This window comes from Gallinula chloropus (assembly GCF_964237585.1).
Source record: "Gallinula chloropus genome assembly, chromosome: 7".
Lineage (NCBI taxonomy): Eukaryota > Metazoa > Chordata > Aves > Gruiformes > Rallidae > Gallinula > Gallinula chloropus.
In genome coordinates this window covers 6,604,165-6,627,206 of record NC_140092.1, presented here as the reverse complement: position 1 = coordinate 6,627,206, position 23,042 = coordinate 6,604,165, and the positions used below count along the sequence as shown (strand labels likewise).

Sequence of the window (23,042 nt, the reverse complement as noted above, 5' to 3'; positions counted from 1 at the left end):
CCTCTTCCTGGGGTTGCTGCTCCACTCGGCTTTCAGCAGAGCAGTAACAACTGAACAAGGTTTTCTCCGTCACTTGATTGGTCCATCCGGATTTAGAGAGGATTGCCAAAATAACAGAGTTTATGAAAGGTGTCAACACCGTTTTCTCTGATGACCCCTGCAATCCCTGGGCAGCCCAAGAAGGCAACATGGTTTAATCTGCAGACGGTAACAGATCCCCAGCAACAGTGCTGCTGTCGGTATAGCTGGCTCAGCGTCTCCTGCGGGGCATTTGTAGCATCCAGCCGCTGGCATCTTCTCCTGGCGGAAGCCCAACCATTTGAAGAGAAGGGGAGGGAAAAAAAAATCCCAATCAGGCTGTTTGTACATGCTGTTCTCTGCCTCCTCGCCTGGGTGTTTTTGCTGAAGGATTGGGACATCTGCAGAGAAGGCAGAGCGGCGGCTGCAGCTTTGCCCTGTTTGGGGCTGAAGTTCCTCCGGCGCTGTGAGGCTCTGACTGCGTGCGGCGCGCCGGGGGAAGGCCAGCGGCAGCGGCAGGATCGCGCTGCCCGGCGCCGACACAGACTTGATTAAATTTCAAGCCTAATGGCCTCTGGCATCAACAAGATTCACCATCCCGGGACTTGCAATGGATCTAAAGCTGCTCGCAACAGCTCGGCAGAGGAATGTAATCAGGAAATGCACGTGAAAATGTGCAAGAAGATTGCCCAGCTCACTAAGGTAAGTCTCGCTGTTGAAGTCTTGCAAGGGAGGTGCGGCTGCCGTGGCGGAGGGCGACGGGGCTGGCTATGAGCTGCCTCCTCTGATAGCCCTTATCTGAGAGGAATCAAGGGAAAACCCGTCCTCTCTTCTCACCAGGCAGTTCTTGAAAGCATTGGTGTGCACTAACTTCCTTTCGAACAATTCCCCCGCGGGTGCTACAAACCAACCCTAGCGGGTTGCCTTTGTGGCTGGCAGTCGACGTCTCTCACTTAACTGCTCTTATTAGCATAGACGATAGCTCAAGCTCTGCGAAGACACTGGCTCTGTCTGGCTGCTGCTCAGGATCTGGCGGTATCCGCCTTTTTCTTGAATTACGAAGTCAGCGCTTTACGGATTTTCGAGTAATCTTGTTGCAAAACTGCGGTCCAACTGTGGTATTAAAGCACAATGTTACTTAGCTATTCCTGCTGCGCATAAGTAGACATACTTTAAATTACATTTGTGAAAAGAGTTGGAAAAGAGGCAGGGCTAAATTGCATAGTAGCTTGTAGAGAAACTTTGAGTCGCTATCGAGATACACTACAAAATATTTTGACCATTTTCCAGACTATGTTAAGAAATGAGAGAAAATCTGCAGGAGATTGCAGTTACCTTCCAAGCTATTTTTATGCTGCACTTTTGCCAGTGAGAAAAACCTATTTCCTACCATTGTTTACTATTCCAGTTTTCACATGTTCTGTTTCACTGCCATTGGTAAAGATACTTTAGCAATGAAAAACACGAACGATCAAAAAACACTGGCTAAAACAACAGGTCAAACTATAGGAAATCATTAAGATGTTCAAGTTACAATGGCTCACTAGGATAATAGTGCCACTATTGTCACGTAATGAAGACTGTATGTGATAACGTGTATGGTGTATGAATACACAAGTGCAACCTATGTTTACATGCATACTTGCTATATTATATTTACAATACTGCACCTATACTTACTTTACTGATACTTTGAATGTATGTTTGTATAATAGTATTTGTACACAATCTGATCCTTAGTTTTTGCCCATGAACGTACACATTATTCTTCAAGGTACATTTTCATTCTATAGTAATTGAAATAAAACTACCAAATAAGCATATTTATTCTTATTACTTTAAATACAGATATGTTTGAGCAATGAAGTCTGTAAAAATTCTTAGAAAGAAGCACCTTATGTTTATTGATAACATTCCTGGTTCCTCAACTACAGTGAAATGTACGTGAAAGATTACTGTAAATTAGATTAAGATGTCCTGAGTCATTCCCTTGTTTTCTGTCACTTGCTATCTTTGCTCAGTTCTGTACACTGAGTAAAATTTGTCCATAAGTATCACTCAAAATAAACCACAGTATTACTTTTTCTAATGGAATAGCAAGAGCTGGGTGCTTATTATTTGACAGCTTATATGTCACAGTAACAAGAGTTGAGGAATCACTACCTCCTTTCTGGGTGCATTTTTAACCTAGTATGCAAGACTGGTGTCAGTTGTTAGACAGCTGCACCTTCCTGCCTCTGTGATGTTAGATTTTCATTGTTGATAAAAATAATGATGTAACTGCTTGTCCACTCCACATTGTGCCAGGACAAAATGAATACAAAATGGTTAGATTATGTGTAGGATACAGAGCTTAATTTATATTTTGTTTCTTTGTTGCGTAGTTGGGGCCCACTCCTACTGTCATAGGCAAAGGAGGGGTCTGCAAAGGCATCAACAGCAGAACCAGGATGGGTTATGAGGTTGAGTTTCCATCGTGGGAAGTGCTGACTACCTTCTAAGACATGGGTTGGTAGTGAGAATCCCCATAGGTGATCAGGACACAGCAATCCTGAAAACTGCTCCCATTCTACTGCCCTGCTATTTCTGCTTTTGGAGAGGTACACTATAGTAAGTTTTCAAAACTTCAGTAGTGCATTTTTATGTTCTGCACCTTTCTGGCTACAGCAGCAAAAATACAACTCTTTAGAAACATTGAGTTTGCTTTGGACAATAAGCTACTGGTTTTTGTAACCCTTTTATCAGTATTTTTAGGTGCCTGGCCTTTCCCACAAAGATTGACTTGTTCCTCTGTTGACATGTAGAATATACATTGGTTTTCCACACTGAGCTGTCACAATGAGCATAACTGTAAACTCACTCAGACTCCTTGTTCTTCAGGATTGACAGATTCACAGAATAGTAGGGGTTGGAAGGGACCTCCAGAGACCACAGAGTCCAAGCAGATTCCCTCTTTCTGCAAAAGCAAGGTGGCATTTGTATATTCAAGGCAGAAGTGGCCACAGACCTGTTTACCATCAGACACCTGTCTGCCACATCTGAAGTGCACTAATGAAAATATGTCAGGGGTTTATTATTAAGTGTCCAGTTTAGGTTTTGATTTTAAAGCCTCAGCTCACAGTGCTAAATAAATACATGGGACAAACAGTTTTTCTTGGAGATATATATATATATATACATATATAGAAAGGGTATATTAAAAAGTGAAAACTGTTTTTGTTTTATTTGTTGTTGTTGTTGTTGTTGTTATGGGTGCAGGTAAGTTTAAAAGCCCTGGTAAGATTAGTGACTTTGGATGAGAGCTATCTAGGCCTTCTGATTTTTTACTTTAAAATCAGATAACATTGCAGCTATGTCCAGATGAGCTATTCTTTGATTTGTGAATTTTCAGGAATTAAAACAAGAGCATTCTGCTTGCAAATGGGAATGTCCATCTGTACTTCTCATTCACTAATATATGAATCACAGAGTTGGTAGGTACACTAGTGCATTCAAACTGATAGGGACCTGAAGCTAGTGTATTCTTGTGGTTGTAGTAGAATGCCTGCCTATCAGTAATTAAGTATAGACTGCTCCATCAGACTGCCTTGGCATGCAGTTTTGTGCTTGCCAGTTCTTTGTATTTCTGATGTGTCTAGCAATAAGGTGGAGTTTAAAATACATGGTGACTTTTATAAGACACGTTGGGTGTCACTTTCCAACGCTGCAAACCAAGGATTTCTAACATCCATCAGCCATCATAGGCTTTTCATGTGCTAATGAATTCTCAGGACACTCCTTTTCACTTGAGATAGGATAGAAATGCAAATGAAGTCTTGGGGTGCTGAGAGTGGGTCAACTTTCATTGACAAGGCAGTTCAGGCAGGGCTGGTAAGAACTAGGTACCCTGCAGATATCCCTGTTATTCAGGCTACTTTTCACACCTCTGCCAGTGGGCAGTTCTGGAACCAAGCCTAAAATGAACAGCTAGGATAGTGCTATTACCTGGCGATCAGAGAGCTACCTAAGCTACAAAATGGTTTTGTTTCCTTCTTAGGGACAAATTCCAGGATACTGATAGAATGTTTTTAATAAAACAGTTACCTTCAAATTAGTTTTCCCTATGGGTTCATCTGACTATGCTGGGAAATTGGGAGCCTTGTTATTAGAACATTTTAAAGTGTAATATTTCTGGTCAAGTAGTTTGTTAGTCAAAAGATCAAGCAGCCTGGCAATAATTCTGTGTATGTATGTTGGATACTATGAGTCTTACAAAGGAAGAGAGTTCCAATGCAGGGAAAAGTTAATTACTGATAAAGCACAATTAAGAACGCTTTTTTCCTTCAGGGGAAAGAAATGTCAAAGGGGAGCAAGTGTGTTCCTCTTCTAGAAGCAGCAGCACAGTCAGATGTTCGTTAATGACTGTGTGGAGCATCTGAAAATGTTATACGCACTCTCTGCTTATCACCACCAGTCTCCAGGAGGCTTATTGCCCCTCAGCTCAGTCAGTAGCATAGAAAATATGAGTATTACTTAATAAGATTCAGTGGAAAATCAGCCAGATAAGCAAATCCCACTTTCATTAGTTATTTAAAGAAGGATGTCTCACTTTTGCACAGAATTGTATGAGATATAGACTCATATTTAATTCTATTGTCTGCACTCTGTGGGTGGAATACAGAACTACTGAGTGGCCTGGTATGTGTGTGTGAGGGCACGGACTGTTTACACCACTCCAGAGTTTGCAGCACTTTTCTATTGTATTTGCCATTTTAAAAAACAGCTGATACATTAGGAATGAAATACTGTCAAATTCTAATGGCTTAGTCTGTAAGCACCTATCAGCTGAGCAACTGTATTGGAGCACTCCAATTGTCTACTCGTGTTTCTACTTGAAATATGTTGCCTTTTTCACATAGTTTAAGATAAGTTTATTGACCTTATTTACTATGATGTGCTAACAGTAACCAGTGCCTACAGTGGCTCAGCTGATGTGCAGTTAGTTGTTATGCTGCCAGAGCTCTCCTGTGTGCTTGAGGCTTTTTGATCTCATTTCTCTAGAGAGGTATTCAGCATTCTGCAGAAATGAAACAAAATGGAATGGCATAAAAGCTAGGATCTTGCTTTTGGAGCAACAATATTTTTCCTTTGGGCAAGGAGTATAAAAACTGGTTTCCATGTAGGCAAAAGAAAGAATCTTTTATAAAGCTGCTTACATTATGTATTATCAAGACTAACAAAATTAGCTATCAATATCCCCATGCACTTTTCTTGATGATGTATTTTTTTTTCATTATTCTTATGTACACCTTTCTATAAAGATTTCAGATATCTACCAGATGACAAAAAATGCACATACTTAAGATCTCTTAATTTGTCATCACTATGTTTTCCTTACAGAACTAAAAGGGAACTCCTGGATCATAAAATCCATGTGCAATGTCATATAATTATGTTGGTCAACTAATCAAAAGTAGTATTAAAGGTATTATTTCTATTAGCAAGTAACCTAAAATCTTATTATTTGGATGACTAGAAACTGTCACTGAAATTAATTCAAGGTATAAAGATGACATCAGTGTGTTGGGATTACCTTCTTACCATAAAAATTTGTCACTGACTGTACTAGATTTGCTGAAAATCTGACAGCCTTGGTAATCGACAACTCAAAGCTACTTTATAATGGAAACCATATACTAAATTCAGGATACTTTTTCAGAGAACCCCAGTTAATGTTTATATACAAAATGTTGTGTTTTTTATTACTATGCATATTACAGGCAATAGGTATTAAAATATCTAGTGATCTGTTAACTGCTAATGGAACTAATTTGCAACATTACAGTTTTTTCATGTTCTATCTTTCTTCATGAGTAAGGTATAAAAGTACCCTTTTCAGTGACACTATAACTGTACCTCTCTCCTAACATTTTCTTTAACCAGTACGTAGATACCAATATTTTACAATTGAGAAAATTATACTCGAGTTAGAAGTCAATGACAACTCAGCTTAAAACATTCTCACTTAAATACCCTAAAGCTGTGTTATTTAGGCTTTGGAACACTTCAGCAGCATTGCATATGGTATGTGAAATATTTTTTTCCTATTATTTTTTCCTGAAGTCACATCTTCATTAGGTAGAATATGTTTTATTGAAATGACCTATATTACACTGAGGTAGAACTAATCTCACTTGAGATTTGAGCATAATCTGCCTAGTTCTGGGAAAGGACAGTTATTCTGCAAAGCATGTGGCATATTTGTCAACTCCTGTGTGGATGTTCCAGGTGTCTGTGGCTACCTAAATGGCACCAGGTTTCTGAGATTAGGCAAGTGAGTTGGGACCTTGGAGCCAGCTCGGTGAGCTCAACTGCTCTTAGGTCTCTGTCAGCTCTGCTGACTAGATATCTGTTGATAGACTATAATGGGAGTTTGCACAAATGGCACAGGTAAAAGTGAACACCTAAATCCTCGTATTTCACTCTCTAACAAAGGTATCTCATGTTCCTTTTTTAGCTGTCTCTGTCAGAGTTTGAGTCATACTTTATTGTTACTTCCAGCATGGGAGCTTTTATCATGATTGATTATTCTTGTTGCTTTTTAGTATACCCTTTTTCAGTTCAATTAGCCTCCTCTGGAGGGGGGAACCATAACTGTGTGTTATATACAAGATGTGGGTGAATCATAGACTTATGTTTGTGATACAGACAGGTGGGTTTTTTCATTTGTTCTGCATTTGTTGCTAAGAAGCCCCATTATCTAGCTGTCTGGCTGCTGTCTTCATTGTGTATTTTATAGCTCCACGATTTCTTTCTTGAGCAGTTTCAGATTCTGTCAGTATGTACAAAAAAATCTAGATTTTCTCCACTAAAGTACCCTGTATTGCATTTATCTACGCTGATCTTCATCTGTCATTTTACTACTGTCTTTCTGAGGTTCTTTTGCAACTCCTGTTGTCAAGTATAATTTCTGCTATTAATTTATTTTTCAAAATTTTAGCAGATGTATTCAGTAGGGTAGCTGCAAGCACAGCACTCTAGACACTATTCATGATCTCTGTTCTGAAAACTCACTACTCTGAGCAGAGGATATGTTCAGTCATAACAAAGTAAGAGTATAAACTCTGTATTATTTGATATTTGGATGAGAAAACTGCAAAGCAACTGATATCTCCACAATCCTCTGAATAGTGGTTTTTTTTGTTGTTGTTTTGTTTTTGTTTTGTTTTTGTTTTTTTAATTTCATGCACAATAAACTGGGAAGAAATAAACTCCAACTCTTTTGTTGGCATAGTAAAGGCAGAAGGTGGAAGGTTCACATCTATTCCTACTGTTGAATTTACTTACGGCAGCAAAAAACTTAAGTTTTGGTGCCTGCAATAGTAGAAGGTGGTATTATTAATTCATGGAAACCTGAGGGGTTTGATGGCTTCTTTCCTTAATTAGCAAAGTATGTAGAACATACAAAGAATTCTTTTTAGATTTTAAAAATTCCTCTATTGGAATTTCACCTGCAAACTACATGAGAGTAAGTATTTGATCCAATCTGTATAATGCTTTAGTCTGGATTAGGAAGAAACAGGCCTCATTTTATCTGTGCTTATCACAGATCTACATTGGAGGCAAAACTTGCAATAAACACTGTTTTTAAAATAAATTGTAATATTTATTTCCACCAATAAGATGCATTTGGTTGGTAAAACCTGTTTCACCCTAGGCTGTAATTAAATCTTGATTCTACAATTTATATTTGCAAGACATCTAAATTCTATTACCTTTCAGGAAAGGAGTACTTTGAAAAATGAGAATTGGATGAGAACTTGATGAATTTACTTAATTTATTGTAAAATTGGACAGAGTTGCTTTATCATAGTCTACACTAGATTTTAAAAGGTATTTTGGAAGGACAACATTTCTGATAAATATTTAGAATCATCAAAAAATCCTGAACACAACCCTTTGAAAGTACTGAATATATGTCTGTAATTTGAGTCCTTAAAGATCTTGAAGAATCTTCACAAAATTGAGTGTAATTTGGCAAGTGAATTATGTCCCCAGTGTATTTAGATGTGTTTAGCGAGATGCATTATATTCTTGAAGGACAAAAGAGACCAAACTTCTGGGATATAAACCTATCAAGCTCTCCAGTAAATTTTAGATATGTAACAAAAAGCAGACAGCTAAATTATCAGTGTATTGCATAGTCAGGCTTTTATATTCCTTCTGTTCACATAGAACTGTTGACTTGATTTCTTCACCAAAACTTTACCTGGACTACAGTGACCTTATAACTGGCAGAGAGCATAGATATAAACCTTCTATGTCTTGCATGTTACCTATCTGAAATAGCTTTCACAAAATGGATTAGAACTCACTCAAGACTCTAAAAGCCCAAGATATATGGGGAAATTTGAGAACTTAAGGAGTTAGGCAAGAATTTCACCAGGACAGTTTACAAAGGTGAATAGAAAGGACTCTAAAATCAAAAAAATTGATCTTTCTGCTTGTCTACATATGTGTGTGTTGGTTTACTATTTAAATGAATAAGCATAATCTTTTAACATGTTTTCACCTAGTTCTGTAGGTTTTCATAGAAAATTTACCTAATTTAACTTATACTGGAAAGTAATGTGATCCTCTGTAACACTGTTTGAATACAGCTTAAACTGATAAATCTGTTCAGGATGAAATTGATTGGCCTCAGGGAGAACAAAGACATAGAAATATATTTAATGTAATTGCCATGCTGACTGATTTATTTATTCTAGTTTTTAACTGCTTACAAAATCTACAAAAAATATTGCTTTTGATATTTAAGTTTTAAGGTTTTTTACTTCAAAGTGAAACGTAGAAAAGGGTTTTGCCTGATAAGATATAACATGAATCAGGAACTGAAAACAAAAGGTTTACATCATATTGTAGAGAGGCAGATGCTACAAAGATCTGGGTTAGAGCCTGCAGTATTTCACATGTTAATTAATGATCTGGAAGTAAAAATAAACAGCATATTAAAGTTGACTAATAGAGATTCACAGGGAATCATAAATATCTAAGCAGAATGGAAAGAAAAAAAAGGAATATAGGTGTAAGACAAACTGCATTCAGTTTGGAAAAAAGCCAATGTGTATGGCCAATATCTTAGTTTGTTTGTACAGTGTTGGTAAAACAGCTTTAAGTGGGTATACAGCAATGAAGCCAACATGAAGTGAGACATTAGTGCAGCATGGAGAGAAACCCTGGAGAACAGAGAAACAAAGGATAACATTGTTCATTCAGGAGGCACCCATCTTTCTCCATTGACTAACCTAGAGTAAATGTATAATCCTGTAATGGATCATGTTAGATGAGATGAATCCCACCTCTTGTATGCAGGAAACATTCATCTGAGAAAGAAATGCATGGGGGGTTTCTTGTCATTTCCTCACGGTACTTGCTAGTACCCTCCTCTGACTTCATTCTGTGGTAGCTGTTTCTATAAAAATTTCCATGTCAGAACTGGAGGAAGCTTTAATATTTCCATGACTGTCTAGGAAGACCTATTTTTTGAGATTCTGAGGAGGCGCTGCATACAACCAGAGCTATAGCAGGTGGACTTGTGACCAGTGTAAAGAGAAGGGATTAAAGTTGAGTAGATATTATAGAACAGTTACAGAAAGAAATTCTGTAAATTAGTGAAATTTCACTAATAGGTTTTTCACTCATAAACTATACATGAGTATCTCAGCTGAGTAGTTTCTGTCTGGAATTAACTTTTGTGATTCCACAGTATATTTTTGCTTTGCTGAAATTGTTGGGATGCAGTATTGTGCCTTTTTTAGCACCTGTTCTACTCATGGAAGCATTCTTGCAGTATAGTTTTCCTTTTCTTACTCATAAGTTGCCTGGCAATTATTCTGCTTAGCTTATTAGAAACTATAAAATACAAATGAGCAGCTGCTAGATGTCTCTCTAGTAAAATTTAAGCCAGGGCTAATATTATGTTCAGTTGCACTTAAGAGATCAAATGCAGTACACAGACCACTAAACTAGGGTTTTCTATGTTCAGTGTTGCACCACACTAGCAATTAAAACGGGTCTATCTCCCAGAGCTAAAAGCAGAAGTACTTTTTTCAGCCAGGGGCTGGCACTGTGAGCTGTAGCTAGGTTCTCAGCTCTGACTTTGAGCTCATGGACACCATTAAACATAAGTTGATCCTGAATCCTTTGCATCTCTGACTTTGTTAATTTGTTATCCATGCCCATTGAATAGATAGTAGCTTCAGGATTAGGAAATTTTTGAAGGATATTTTTAATAACTTGTTGACAGTGAAAGGCTTGAAATAAAGTATTTTTATTGTTTTATAAGTGACAGTCAACACTGTGTTGGTCTCTGTTGAGACAAGGTAATTTTAATGTACTGGCATGGTGAGTGAATAAATGAACGATGACCTGAACATATTTCTCATAAAAAGAAATTTACTTTTTAGTACTTTCTAATGAATGGGATGGTAATAAGCTATGTAATCTGAGAGCTTGCAAAAGACATTTATGGTATTTCTCCACACAGCTCCAGCTTTTGAAAACAAAGTTATTTCAGCTGAATCTGAGCTGTCATTTTCAGCTTGTGTTTTTAGAGTGCTGAAGGCACACCTAGAAGACAAAATCAGAAGGCAAATTAAAAAAAAAAAAACAACATAAAACTTAAAGAAAAAACCCAAATACTTGTGATTTTAAAGATATTTTTGTAGCTTTAGGTTCTGAAAGACTGCTGGATGTTTGGAATACCAAGTTTTAAGGCTTCTCTCATATAAATACATAAATGGATGATGTTATCAACAGTTAACTGCAGCTGTTTGGGTGCATAAAATTATTCTCTTGCTTTCAGGAAGCCACAGAGATGTGTGAGACTTAGTTCATGAGGTCACTGATCCTATGTTACAGTGGAATCATTGTTCAGTTGAAATCAGTCTTAAGTGTAAAATTCGATCAGCAGTGTAGCTAATCATAACCTAGGCCTATACCTTAATTAAAATACATTATTTGAGAATTAATAATAGTGGGGTTACTCCGTCTCCTTTCCTGCTTGGTTTAGGGTGCTGTCAGGAGTACCCTATTTGGGACCCCCTCCAGGACCTTTTCTCACTCCTGTGTACCTCTCCCCTCCCCTTCCCTCCATTCCCCCGCCCCTTTCCCTCCTATTCCCCCTTTCCTCCCTTTTTCCATAAAGAAGGAATTTTGCCCCCTAGCTTGGGCCTGGAGGAAGAACACATTATATTTTGCCTTTCTCTGATTGTTCTTATCCACACACCTCACCTTCATTACCAAAATGTCTCACTCCTCATCCAGCTAGTAAAGCAACCCATTAGAACCATTTTTTTCCCCATTATTATAGTCAGGCTCCTACAAACAAGAGTAGTGTTTAACACTACTGTAGAAATATGGAACAATCTGTTTTTATTGTTTGTTTGAATGCTTTACCTTTCACTGATGAGGTGAAGTTGAATATATATTTGTTATTTTACATCACCATAAGGAAGAGAAGAGAAATGCCATTTAGATTTGGAGGATAAAATAGGATCAATAAGATGTATTCATATTCACTGCACTGTTAATGTTCAAGTGTATGTGTGTAACAGTGTTTTTACCAACCTGTCATAAAGATCTCTGTTGCTGTAAAATCAGTAAGTTTCCCAATATGTATTTTTGAGATGTGTGAGGAGGTTGTAGCCATTAGTACTATGCTAGCAGCTCAGAGAGCAATGTAGCACTCTCTTCATCTCAAAGCAGTTCTGTCTGCATTGTTAAAGCGATTAGTTATAGAGCTGCTTTGAAAAAGCTGTTTATCAACACAACTGTTAAGAGGTTTATACCACATTAGCCAGCAGTATGTACACTCAACCAAGTGCAGATGTTGGAATAATTTTTCATTATTTTTCCTTCCAGCACATAAAGTCACAGTTTCATCTCACATAACTCCAGCCTCTTAAATGAGGCATCTGGAATAGGAATATAGTATAGTAGCTGTATTCTGTAGGGAGTGAGAAGCATGTGGGGAGGGCTTAAATTTTATAAAGTACAGAGCCCTCTAAAAATGAAGTATTTTAAGAAGGTTAAGATACTGGGGAATCAGTTTCAGCAGTCAAGCTTGAAGATTATATTTAAGGGTACATATTTTCAAGTCAAAAGTCTTCCTGCGGTTCCATCTGCTAATGAAAAGAAGTGGAGGAATAATAGACAAAGCAGAAAGGCCAGTTTCTTCCATTCTTTTAGACAACTCACGATGTTGGTGATGGTCTTATGCTCAGTGGAGTTTAGGAGATCTCTAGGAAAAAGTCAGACTTTACAGAAATCCATATTCCATCATCAGCCCGAATACAGCATGACATGAGACAGGCAGCGCTGATTTACTACATAAATTAATCATTAAGAGTGGAAATCTTTGAGTCACAAAGGCCAGATGTTAATCTGTTAATCTCTCTTTTGCTGATTGAATGAAATGGAGAAATGTGATCATCAGCATCTGACCTAGTTAACTCAAGAGTTGCCCAAACTAATTACTGGTCATTCTAAAACCATGGGCAAAATTAATCTTCTCCCTGTATTTTTATTCCTGTTGTCTGAACAGTTAAGAAAGATTCATAGAACAATTTTAGTTAGTGGGGAGGTGGAATCTGTTAGGTATGCTGCAACTGTTTCTGTTTCAAAGTAAAAATGGTTAAAAATAACAGAGAAGAATTAACAGCATGTAATCTAAGGCCCCAAAATATGCATATCTAAATGTAGACAATGATTTCTTGTCTGCTTGTCTTCTGGAACATGATGCTCTTACTTTTTTTTGTGACTTTTTTTATCCAGAAATGTATCCAGAACGTATTTTACATTTGTGACATTTTAAGATTTCTGCACTTGATTTATTACTGCCATGGAGGATGTGGACTGCAGGCAAGATGTATTTGTGTGTTTGCTTTCATTTAATGATGACTGAAATTCAGTGTAATTTGCCTATTGGTCTCCCAGTTGAGGCTTTCCCAGAGGAAATATTGAAGATTACAGGGCCAAAATTCTAGCATAATTAAAGAAGTAGTTGTGACCTTTGCTTCTGTATTTGTTCATGTACTTAAGATTATTATTTTCTCAACTATTGCCTAGGAATCTTTTGATTAACCTCTATGGGCTCAGGTCAGGCTGAAAGTATCTGTCATAACAAGTTACAAACCCAGTTTTGTAGAGCAGTAAATTCCTTTTTAAAAAAAGAAAACCTCTAACAAATGGAAAACCTCTATGCATACTTTAATACATAATGTGTTGTTCCCCTTGAGTTAGATAACTATGCTCAGTAGAAACAATGTGATCCTGTGTGTTCTAAAGGGGGGGCTGAAAAAACAAGCACCTGCCTTTTCAAGGCATTTACTATACTTTGCAATGATAGTAACTGTCTTGTAAGCTTAATGTAAATCTTTATCAGTGTTGACTATGAACTTTTAATTTCAATCTACTATGGGCTTCTAATAGCATTTTCTTTTTTAAGAAAAAAAGAAATAACAACAAAAAGATTAGACTGTAACAGTCATTATGTTTTGGCATTTAACATCTTGATAAATACAGTAACTGCTACCATTTACCAGATACTTTAATTTCCTATTATTTTTTCTCATTCTAAAGGTGATATATGCCCTGAATACCAAGAATGACGAACATGAGGCTAGTATACAGGCTTTGAGAGAGGCTCATGAAGAAGAAATTCAGCACATTCTTGCTGAGACAAGGGAAACTATTCTCCAGTGTAAAAGCAAAGTTGAAGAAGAACAATTGCTGAGAAAACGTATTCAGGCCCTTGAAATAGCAGTAGAACAACACAAGAGACTAAAGGAAGAAGCCTTGGCAGAGTTAACATTGTGCAAGAAGCAGGTGGAAGAGAGGGAGCTGAAAACAGAAGCAAAACATGCACAGACAATCCTTTCTACAGACATGGTAGATACCAATGCAGACCTTCAAAACAAACTCCTACATTTACATCAGGTGTCTGATGGACTGCTAAATGAATGTAAAGCATCTAGGAGAGCAAATTTAGAGAAAAAGTTAATATTAGATGCAAAATACTATGTGGAAGGGCAAACTCTAATAAATGAGATGGAAAACCTGAAGAGTGAGAACCAGAGAACTGAAGAATACACTCAGAAAACAAGCAAACTGCAAGCCTCTTATGAGAGAGAAAAGGAGACTTTGAAAAAGGCTACGCAGCAGTCTGTGATAGAAACAAAGAACTGTCAGCAAAGAGAAATGGAGCAAAGGAGGAGCTCAGAGGCTGAGGAATGTTTTTTGCTGCAGCAGGTTAAGAAGCTGGAGGCAGACCTAGAGGAGAAAAGCCAGAAGATAAATGAGAGGAAGAAGCATTCCCAGAAGCTGAAGGAGAGAATACAGGTAGAGTATGTGACTGCGATACCTATCTCTGCCTATAAAAGTGCAAATTATCAATTCTTCAAAATGTAAGGGAGGAGGGGTGTCTTAAGTATTATTTATTTAAATATTGAGACAAATGCTTTGTAAGCACTAAAGCAGTTTTAGAGGCTTAGAAGACAAATAGGAGGGATATAGTGTTGAGAGTTTTAAAGATGATTAGTGACTCATTAGGAGACCTCTTTGGACACTAAGCTTTGTATTACCTGAGTGAGGAGTGAGGTAAAATTTGTCTGCTGACTGAACAGATCTTTACCTTTCCTTGACAGAAATGTGAAGAGAACAGCAAGCAGTATTTACAGAGTATTTACATTCTCCTTTTCCTTTGTGACTGCCAGCAGCTCAGTACATGGATATAAACAGGGTTAATTAAGAGACCTGAGCTGGCAGGTTAGGAATCAAGTGCTTTGGGTTGTATGACTCTTGCAAAAAGTAGCTTGTACCAAGAGACATTTAAGGAAGTGTCCGTTACACCTGTGAAGTTTTATGTCCTGAGCTGTGAGACTTTCATCTTTAGTTCTCACCTCACACTTTGCCTGTCTGCCCTAGCTGGTGTATCTCTCATATGTTTACAGCACAGCTCCACAGTCCCTTTCTGCTTAATTGCATCACGTGTCAGATGCAATTTCAGAGTTTGGTACATCATGGGCAATCTGCCAACCAGCTGCATTTGGTACTCAAGGTCAGGCTGTGGGAGAGACTCTGAACTGCTCTCAACACTAAGTGCCCAGCCAAGCTCTGCACTCAACAGTTCCACTTCCTTCTAATACTGTTGGTCCTTTCCTTTTCATGTAACCTCACCTATCAGACATGTCACCAGCCCTATGGCAGCAATCTTGCATATTGCATAAGAAAACACCTTGCAGGTCTAGGGTATTTCAGAATAACAATAACTGTTTTCTGATGGGAAAGAAGATTTATATACTTTAGGGTCAGAACCCCCCATAATTCTGTAGAGAAGAGGGTCAACCCATTCAGCTATGCTCCTCCAAGACAACTCTGATCCTTTTCACCATCTGCCCTCACATCTTGTCTGTCAGCATCATTTTGTTGATGGTGCAGAGTTCTGGGCCTCTTTTTTGAGGATGGTCTTTGAGGAAGTTCAGTCTTCAGTACAGTCTCTGCCTTTTTGTTTCACATAATCAGATGGTGAATTGAACACACCTTCCTCAGCATTATTCACATTCCGTTCTCTCGCCATGTAGATCTGTAGCAGAAAAACCTCTACGTTCTGCAGGGAAGTGGAGAAGATACCATGAATGCAGAGACAGAGATAAGCTATGTTTTTTAATTGAGTCAGAGAAATCCATAATATTTTTCAATAAGGAAAAGTGTCCTGGCTCTGTAGAAGTTAGAAGTGACAGAGGGCAAGAGGGAAGCTAAGATCCTGGTTTCTTGTGGGTACTCGAAACAAGGAGAAAGGATGAATGGAGACATGAAAACTCTTCCAAGTAGTTTACTGTTCTGGTTTATCATATAAGAAATGTGGCCTTTTAGAAATAAAGTAAAACATGATAGGAACTGGAAATAAGAAGGTGGTGTCATTAGCAAGTTAACTTCTAAAATCAGTATCAACTGGATAAAACCAAAATATTTTCTGAGGCTCATAGGCTCAACTTGTAGATTTAAATTTCTTACTGAAAGAGTTGTCAAGGCCTGGAACAGGCTGCCCAGGGAGGTGGTTGAGTCACCATCCCTGGATGTGTTCAAAAAAAAGGGTAGATGAAGCACTTAGGGATATGGTTTAGCTTAGGATGGGAATGGTTGGACTTGATGATCTTCAAAGGTCTCTTCCAACCTTGTGATTCTGTGATTTCAGATATGGAATGAAACTGATTTACATACCACCAGAGTATATTGCCTCAAACCTTTAGAGAGATAGCCTCAGTCTAGGATAAATCTGAAACAAGGAAAACAGTCACAATGTTATTTTCTGGTTCTTTCCGGTTTAAATTAAAACCCAGAAGTTTCTCCTTTCTAAAGTGGCTATTTCTGGTACCACCATTAAATTCCACTTTTTTTTTTTCAGAATCCTGTGGACAATAACAGTCTGGGAAACTAAAACATGTCTTTAATCAATAATAACTCTGATCATTAGTAAACACTAGCAAGAAAAGCTATTATAAGGCTTGAAAGATAAAAGGATTGATGTTTAAGCAAGATAAATTTTCTGTTTTCTCCTTAGTGCATGCCAAGAGGTTCGAGATCTTTAGATGAAAGGCATCACATTAGTGCACAATTATTATTAGTACTATGGCAGAGAGAATACAAAGGATTACAAGTCATTAAGTCTGATCTGTTCAGTCTCATTTTGGAAGAATTTTGGCATATGTCAGAGGTAAAAGTGTTGGCGGGTGCAGTCGTGAAGAACTTATCTACACAAATCAGATAAGCTGGCACTTCTTCTATTCCAGCGCTGGGGAACACAGGAGATAGCTCCATCAAAGACCCACAAGTACAAAGCACAACATATTTAAACAATTTTTTAGCAGAGTCATAGTTTAAAATTGCATAGAATGCTCATTTCTTAATTTGACCTTTGCCATGAGTGGGTTTTTGTTACTTTCATAGATTATATTTTTTCATTCTACAAAAATTGTTAGTTAACCCTGCTGATTACCTTGAATACAGAGAGGGGAGGGTAACAATTAGCATATTCATGTTATTTCCTGGAAATCATTATCATTTGCATGTGTCCTAATGCATGTGTAGTTATCTTGAGCAGGGGTCTTCTGGTGGTGGTTGATAGTCTTCCTCACTATGTCTGCTGATTGAACCCTATTCTTGCACATGCTCATTTCATCCTTTGGCTGTGTCTCCAGATCCTAACTGTTCCTACTAGAGATAAGCACCCCTTTGCTGGGTATGTACTCATTGAAGTGCAGCATTCTTAGCATACCCCTTCCTGCTCTATTCAGGGGCCTCAATGTACGTAGTTGCTGTAATTTCCTAAAATCAAGCTATTTCATTAGGGTACCTATAACAAAAGGAACAAGCTTACCTTTAAGTTTTCAGTTACAGTGAATGTTAAATACAAGTTAGTTTTAACCTATGAGGTTTTACTCAACATTCATATAGGAACAAATGGCAATTTTGTCTGAATGAATATTGCAGTATTATGTTAGACATCTGGAAACTGAGACTAGAATGACAAGAAATAGAACATTAAATATGGTTCAAATTTTTGCCTTCACTTACAGACAATTTCCAGCAAAGCCTTTAGGAGCCAATTTTTCTGGTTTTAGGCATCTCTATTATTGATTATGTTACAAACTGTTGTACTTCAGCAATTGAAAAAAAGTCCCAAACTAATATTCATGTAGGTCTTAGTACAAGTTGTCATGAAATTAATGGAAGTATATCCTGTTCCAAGTTTAGGATAATCTCAGACATCTTTTAGATGATAACTCTTGATGAGTGCTTACTTCAGTGATGCCTACTACATCTGAGGGAATGGCTCCACATTACATTCTGGCAGCAGACACAGTTTAAGGGTATGGAAGAGCAAAAATGCATTTAAACCAGCTCTGTAGCCAAAAGATTTATATCATGGAACTACGCCAGGAGAAAAAAATGACCATTTATTTCAGATGACAAAAAAGTACATGTGCAATAAATGCAGAAGTAACATCATGCATATTTTTGGAAGTGTAACTTAAGGGAACACAAAAAATTCTGGACTCAAAAGGTATAGTCAAAAATGTAGAAGATCTAAGTGTAGTCAAAGAGAGAAATACAGTTCAAGAGAAGGAAATCCTGCAAAAAGCAGGTAAAATGCTCATTAATGCAATTCTGAAGTATTACCCTTGTTAGTAGCTATTCACATTGGAAATTCCACAAGTTAGTTATGCTATTTGAAATGCAAATTTTGATACCACAGTAGATATGGAAACTATTGAATTCTAAAAGCAAAGCTGTTCATAGAGTAGATGAACTGAAACATCAAATACCACAGCTGCAACAAATGACTTCTACCAAATAGGCAGAATAAGAGTGGCTTTTAAGATGTGCAAGAGCCTGAACAGGTGGTTTGCTCTCAAATATTCTGAGGTATGGCATGCCAAAAGCACTGAAATCAATGTAATTTTTCTTTTAAAATTAGTATCTTTTGGGTAATTCAATAGCAGCAAATCCTGTAAGAATCCTGGATCTCTGACCTCATTCAGTGGAAAACTAACTTGTAAACTTAACCTGGAGTACATGAGTTGCTCCAGGGATGACAAAGAAACTCTTTACATCCTTGAGCTAGACCACGGCAGAGTGTTCAACTTCCTCTGTAACCAGAATTTCTCTCTGGAGGAAAAGTTGGAATACTGATCTTTTTAAACTCTTTTTTTTTTTTTTAATATAGAAGATAGTTCTTTCAAAATGGTATGCAGAAATAATACCAAGAAGAAACTCAGTACAGTGAGGAACTCTTGAGAGTTCCTTCTGTACAATATCTCCATTTAAGCAATTTTCCAGCCCAAAATCTTTTCTGTATTTTTTATGCTAGCATTCTGGAAAATGAGACCTGGCATCAGGGACATAATAAAACCCAGACTGTCCTTTGTACTTTTTTATGGCACTAAGGCTGGTTGTACTTGAGGAAGCTGACATGGTTGGAAGAGTCACACACCCAAACTCAGACCCCTATCTCTAGTCTGCTGAAGCTGCATGTAGTCCTAAATTACTACAGCTCTACTTTAGTAACTAAAATAAGGCAAGTATTTTTCAATGGAGTATATCCACCTAAATAGGATATGCACTACAAATCCTGTGACCCCAGAATTCTACCCTGGTTTTATCATATTATATAGTGGGTGTGTTTTAGAGACTATGGAAGCTGTAGCTATTTAGAGGGTATGAATAAAAGACAGAGAACTTGCTTTGTAAAGGCAAGCGTCAGTCCCATAAGGAAATGATACTTCTGAAGGAATAGCTGTTAAAAAGGCTGGAAGATCTTGTAAGGAAGCATACAAGGGAAATCAAGCCAGTCTAAAACTTGATGGAAGCTGAAAGAAAAAATGCAGAAGGTAGGAATGCTTTTCTATCTATAGATGCTCTAATTCATCTGGTTTTAATCTTATTGGTCACAGTGACATCATTTGAATTATCCTCACTCAAGGCACTTTGAATTAACATAACACCAAGGATTTTCTTGCTATGGTCTTACTGAAAAAAAAAAAAAAGAAAAAAAGTTAAACTGATGTATTTCTCTGAAAAGCTCCACAGGCAGAAGGTGAATTTATCCTTGATGTGATGAACTGCCTTCTTAGCAACCCTTGCATGCTTTGCACGTGACTGTTCGAGTGATTGATTTTTCTGAAGAAAAATGTATTGTAAGTGTATTCAAATTTCTGACTTAAATTCCCATGTATTACTGCTGTGAAATATCAATAAATTGATTTAATTAAAATTTTGCATTATTGAGGCAGAGATCCTAATTCAGCGAAATGTTGGTAAATGGATTCAAAGTGCAGGTGTTATCAATGAAATAACTAGTTACTAACAAAACATACATATATATACATATGTGTCCTTATTTAACTTTGGTCAGGAAGAATGCTTGTCTTCTCATGGGTTCAGACAGGTTGCCTGAGCAATACTTTCTCAATGTGTTTTAAATGGCTGAGCTATAATTTTTGTTCTCAGTATGCATTACCAGCAATAGTCTTAAGAGATTCTTCACAGAATCTCACTTTCATGAGAGCTGCTGTCTGTGGCTGAATCCTTTGGCTTCAGGAAATTTTCAATATGTAATGTTTCTGTGCAGTGGGAACCTTAATGTGAGCAGAAATCTATTCAAATGGAGGAAAACCTTGAAACACGTGTTTAGTTTTAAGCACATGCATTAATACTTAGTGAAACTTATGACTCAGTGGATGTCCAAGTGGCTTGTCAAATCTGGGCATACACTAAGGAGGAATTTACGTTCTGTTTCCTAAAGTACTTATGTGTTTGTCAGACATCTTTCAGACAAAAAAGAAAAATGATTTGTAGAATTGGACAATCAAACTACTGGTCAAGTGTTCCTTAGATACTTCTTGGTGCTAAGCATATACTTCTACCTGTTTTTCCCAGTTTTAATGCTGTTATGCCTTTCCAAGGTCAACATTTACTTGTGAATAATCAAATCGCTTGCTGACAAGTTGTGAGGTCATAAAAAGCATGCAACTCCTATTACTAAATGTGAACCTTCATAGTACATTCTAAACTGTGTAGATTAGGAATTGTTCTAAGGGCTCATCAGAATAATTAATTTTTGCCTATGAAGCTGCTGGGGTTTATATGTTTATGCCATCTCATTTATCAAAAAAGAACCTTTGTGAGTAAATTACCAAAGTGCTCACACTTGATGAGTATGTGAAGATGCAGGACTCAAGGCACACAGTTACACTTTCAGGTACAAACCTTATGAAGAGGACTTTGCCTTTTACATAGTGTATTATTTTATGTGAATAAGTTTGTACAGGTACACTTAAAATGATGCCAGGTTGAAACTCTTGTGAATCAGATCAAACTATAATATCAAACACTTTATAGTTCAGTAAAAAACAGGCATAATGACAGGCATTTGCAGCTTATAGGGAATAAATATTATTGCTTATAACAGTATCCTCTTAGAAACTCATATTAATTAAATCAGAAAAATCTTGAGTTAGTCAAACTTAAATAAAATTACAACATCTTTCATTGCTAACACTATTTATATCCTTTGACGCAATTAAGGTCTGTAACAGCTGCTTGAGAAGGTTTGTATTTATTTTCCTAGAGAAGTTGTGGATGTCCCATTGTTGGAAGTGTTCAAGGCCAGGGTGGATGAGGCTTTGGGCAACCTGGTCTAGTGGAGGGTGTCTCTGCCCATGGCTGGGTGGTTGGTTCCATGAGTCTGTGATTCTAAGATAATTCTTAAGTCATGTGCTATAAAAATGGAGGCAGGGACAGGCTGTGGGAAGAGGCTGTACAGGATGGGGGAGATGTTAAATCACTGGTTTAAATCTGTTCTCTCCATTTGTGGTGTCTGAAAATATGGTAGAATATTTTTTTGAGTCAGCAAATTGACACAAATACAAAGAACAAGCACACATACAAGCTTCTAATATATATCACTTAAACATTTCTAGATATTTGCACATTTAGTCTTTCTGCAATAAGCTATTGCTCATATTTGCCACAAATGATTGCCACAAGCTCTTGGTCATTGTCTTGCAAGTGGTATTACCAATTTTTCAAAAACTATTACTAGCAATAAGGTGATTATATAATCTTCAAATTTTTATTTTGTTTTAGTTTTACTTCCTCACTGGGATTTTCTTTATGGATGCTTCCCTTGATTCCTTTTTCCACTAAGTGCCCATTAGTTAGTCATACGGTTATTTACATGCTCAATGTATATTTACGTTTTTTCAGATCTTGTGGGTGACTTAGATACTAGATTATTTTTGAACACTAAACACCACTCAAGGCAAAACAGTCTGACTCTTCATGCTGTACAGTTTCCTACCTCAGGGAAGCTCTCTGTAGAAAATTAGGATTGTGTAAGCTGTATTGTCTAACACTGGTATTAGAAAGAACCAACCAAACCGAACACTTCTTTGATTGAATAAAACATGAGTGACATTAAAAGACAGTAACATGTATTATTGTGTAAACATTAGCATGCATTACTGTGTGAACTGCTCTGTTATCTAGGTTAATGTAGAAGAAATGTTCTTTTTTTCCCCAAGCTGCTTTGTCCCAGATATTGCATGCTCTTTTCATTTTCTTTTTCCTTTTTTTTTTTTTTTCTTTTCTGTAGGAACTCCAGGCACAGTTGGAGGAATTTAAAAGAAAATCTGAGTGTGAACTAAAACAACTAGAGAAAGACAAAGAAGTCCTAACTGGGAAACTTCAAAATTCTTCACTTGAGGTAAACTGAGCATAAATGTAACCTGGTAATAAAAGGGCTCTTCATTTTTGTTCTCATCTGAAAGATTCTTGCTTGGATTTTAATCATATTTGGTGTGACTGTTGTTCAAGAAAATACACAACAATTCTAGTTAGAAATAACAGAAACTACTATTCCTGAACATTTGTGAAGATTTTGACAATAAATTTCATTTACCACTCTTTGGAGATATACCAAGGCTTTTTGGTGAGGAGTTTGGTTGTGTCAGAGTTGGGTGGTAACTGACTCTGAGGAAGTCAGATTAGAATCTTTCTCACAGCTCATGTTGACTTCATTTTTGGGGTGTGGCTATTTTTTTTAGAAAAAAGTTTGAACAGATCATTGTTTCCATTCAGCCTGCTTGATAGTAAGGGTGGTAACTGAAGCAGATTTGAAATATGCAGTAATTTAGTATATATGTCAGTACTTACTGACATTCTATTTCCCATTCTTAGAAATACAGAATTTAGGTGTAGTTCATAATGTTCTTAAAATTCTGTCTAAATCCCATTTTTAAGTTTCATCAGAAATTTCTGCATGCTAGAGTTTTCTACAAGCTCTTCTCTGAGAGAATTTCAGGTCAATCCAACCCATGTTGACCTGTCTAGAGTGACTTCTTTGCACCTAGTGCAAACCATGGGCTCTCAGAAATTGGTTGTCTTTATTCTTTTCCAAAGTCCTCTAAATGTATATGTTTCTA

At 37.2% G+C, this 23,042-nt stretch overlaps 1 protein-coding gene across 1 annotated transcript in view; it reads left to right on the top strand.

Annotated features, from left to right (window-relative positions):
- Window positions 1-585: 585 nt before the first annotated feature.
- The window catches only part of FAM184B (family with sequence similarity 184 member B), a gene marked incomplete at its 5' end in the record, with an annotated part of 35,660 nt that continues 13,203 nt past the window's right edge, over window positions 586-23,042 (top strand). The window contains 3 exons of the mRNA XM_084266787.1: window positions 586-720; window positions 13,639-14,397; window positions 22,214-22,324. Coding sequence (XP_084122913.1) covers window positions 586-720; window positions 13,639-14,397; window positions 22,214-22,324 — 1,005 coding nt within the window. The remainder of the gene's footprint in view (window positions 721-13,638; window positions 14,398-22,213; window positions 22,325-23,042) is intronic.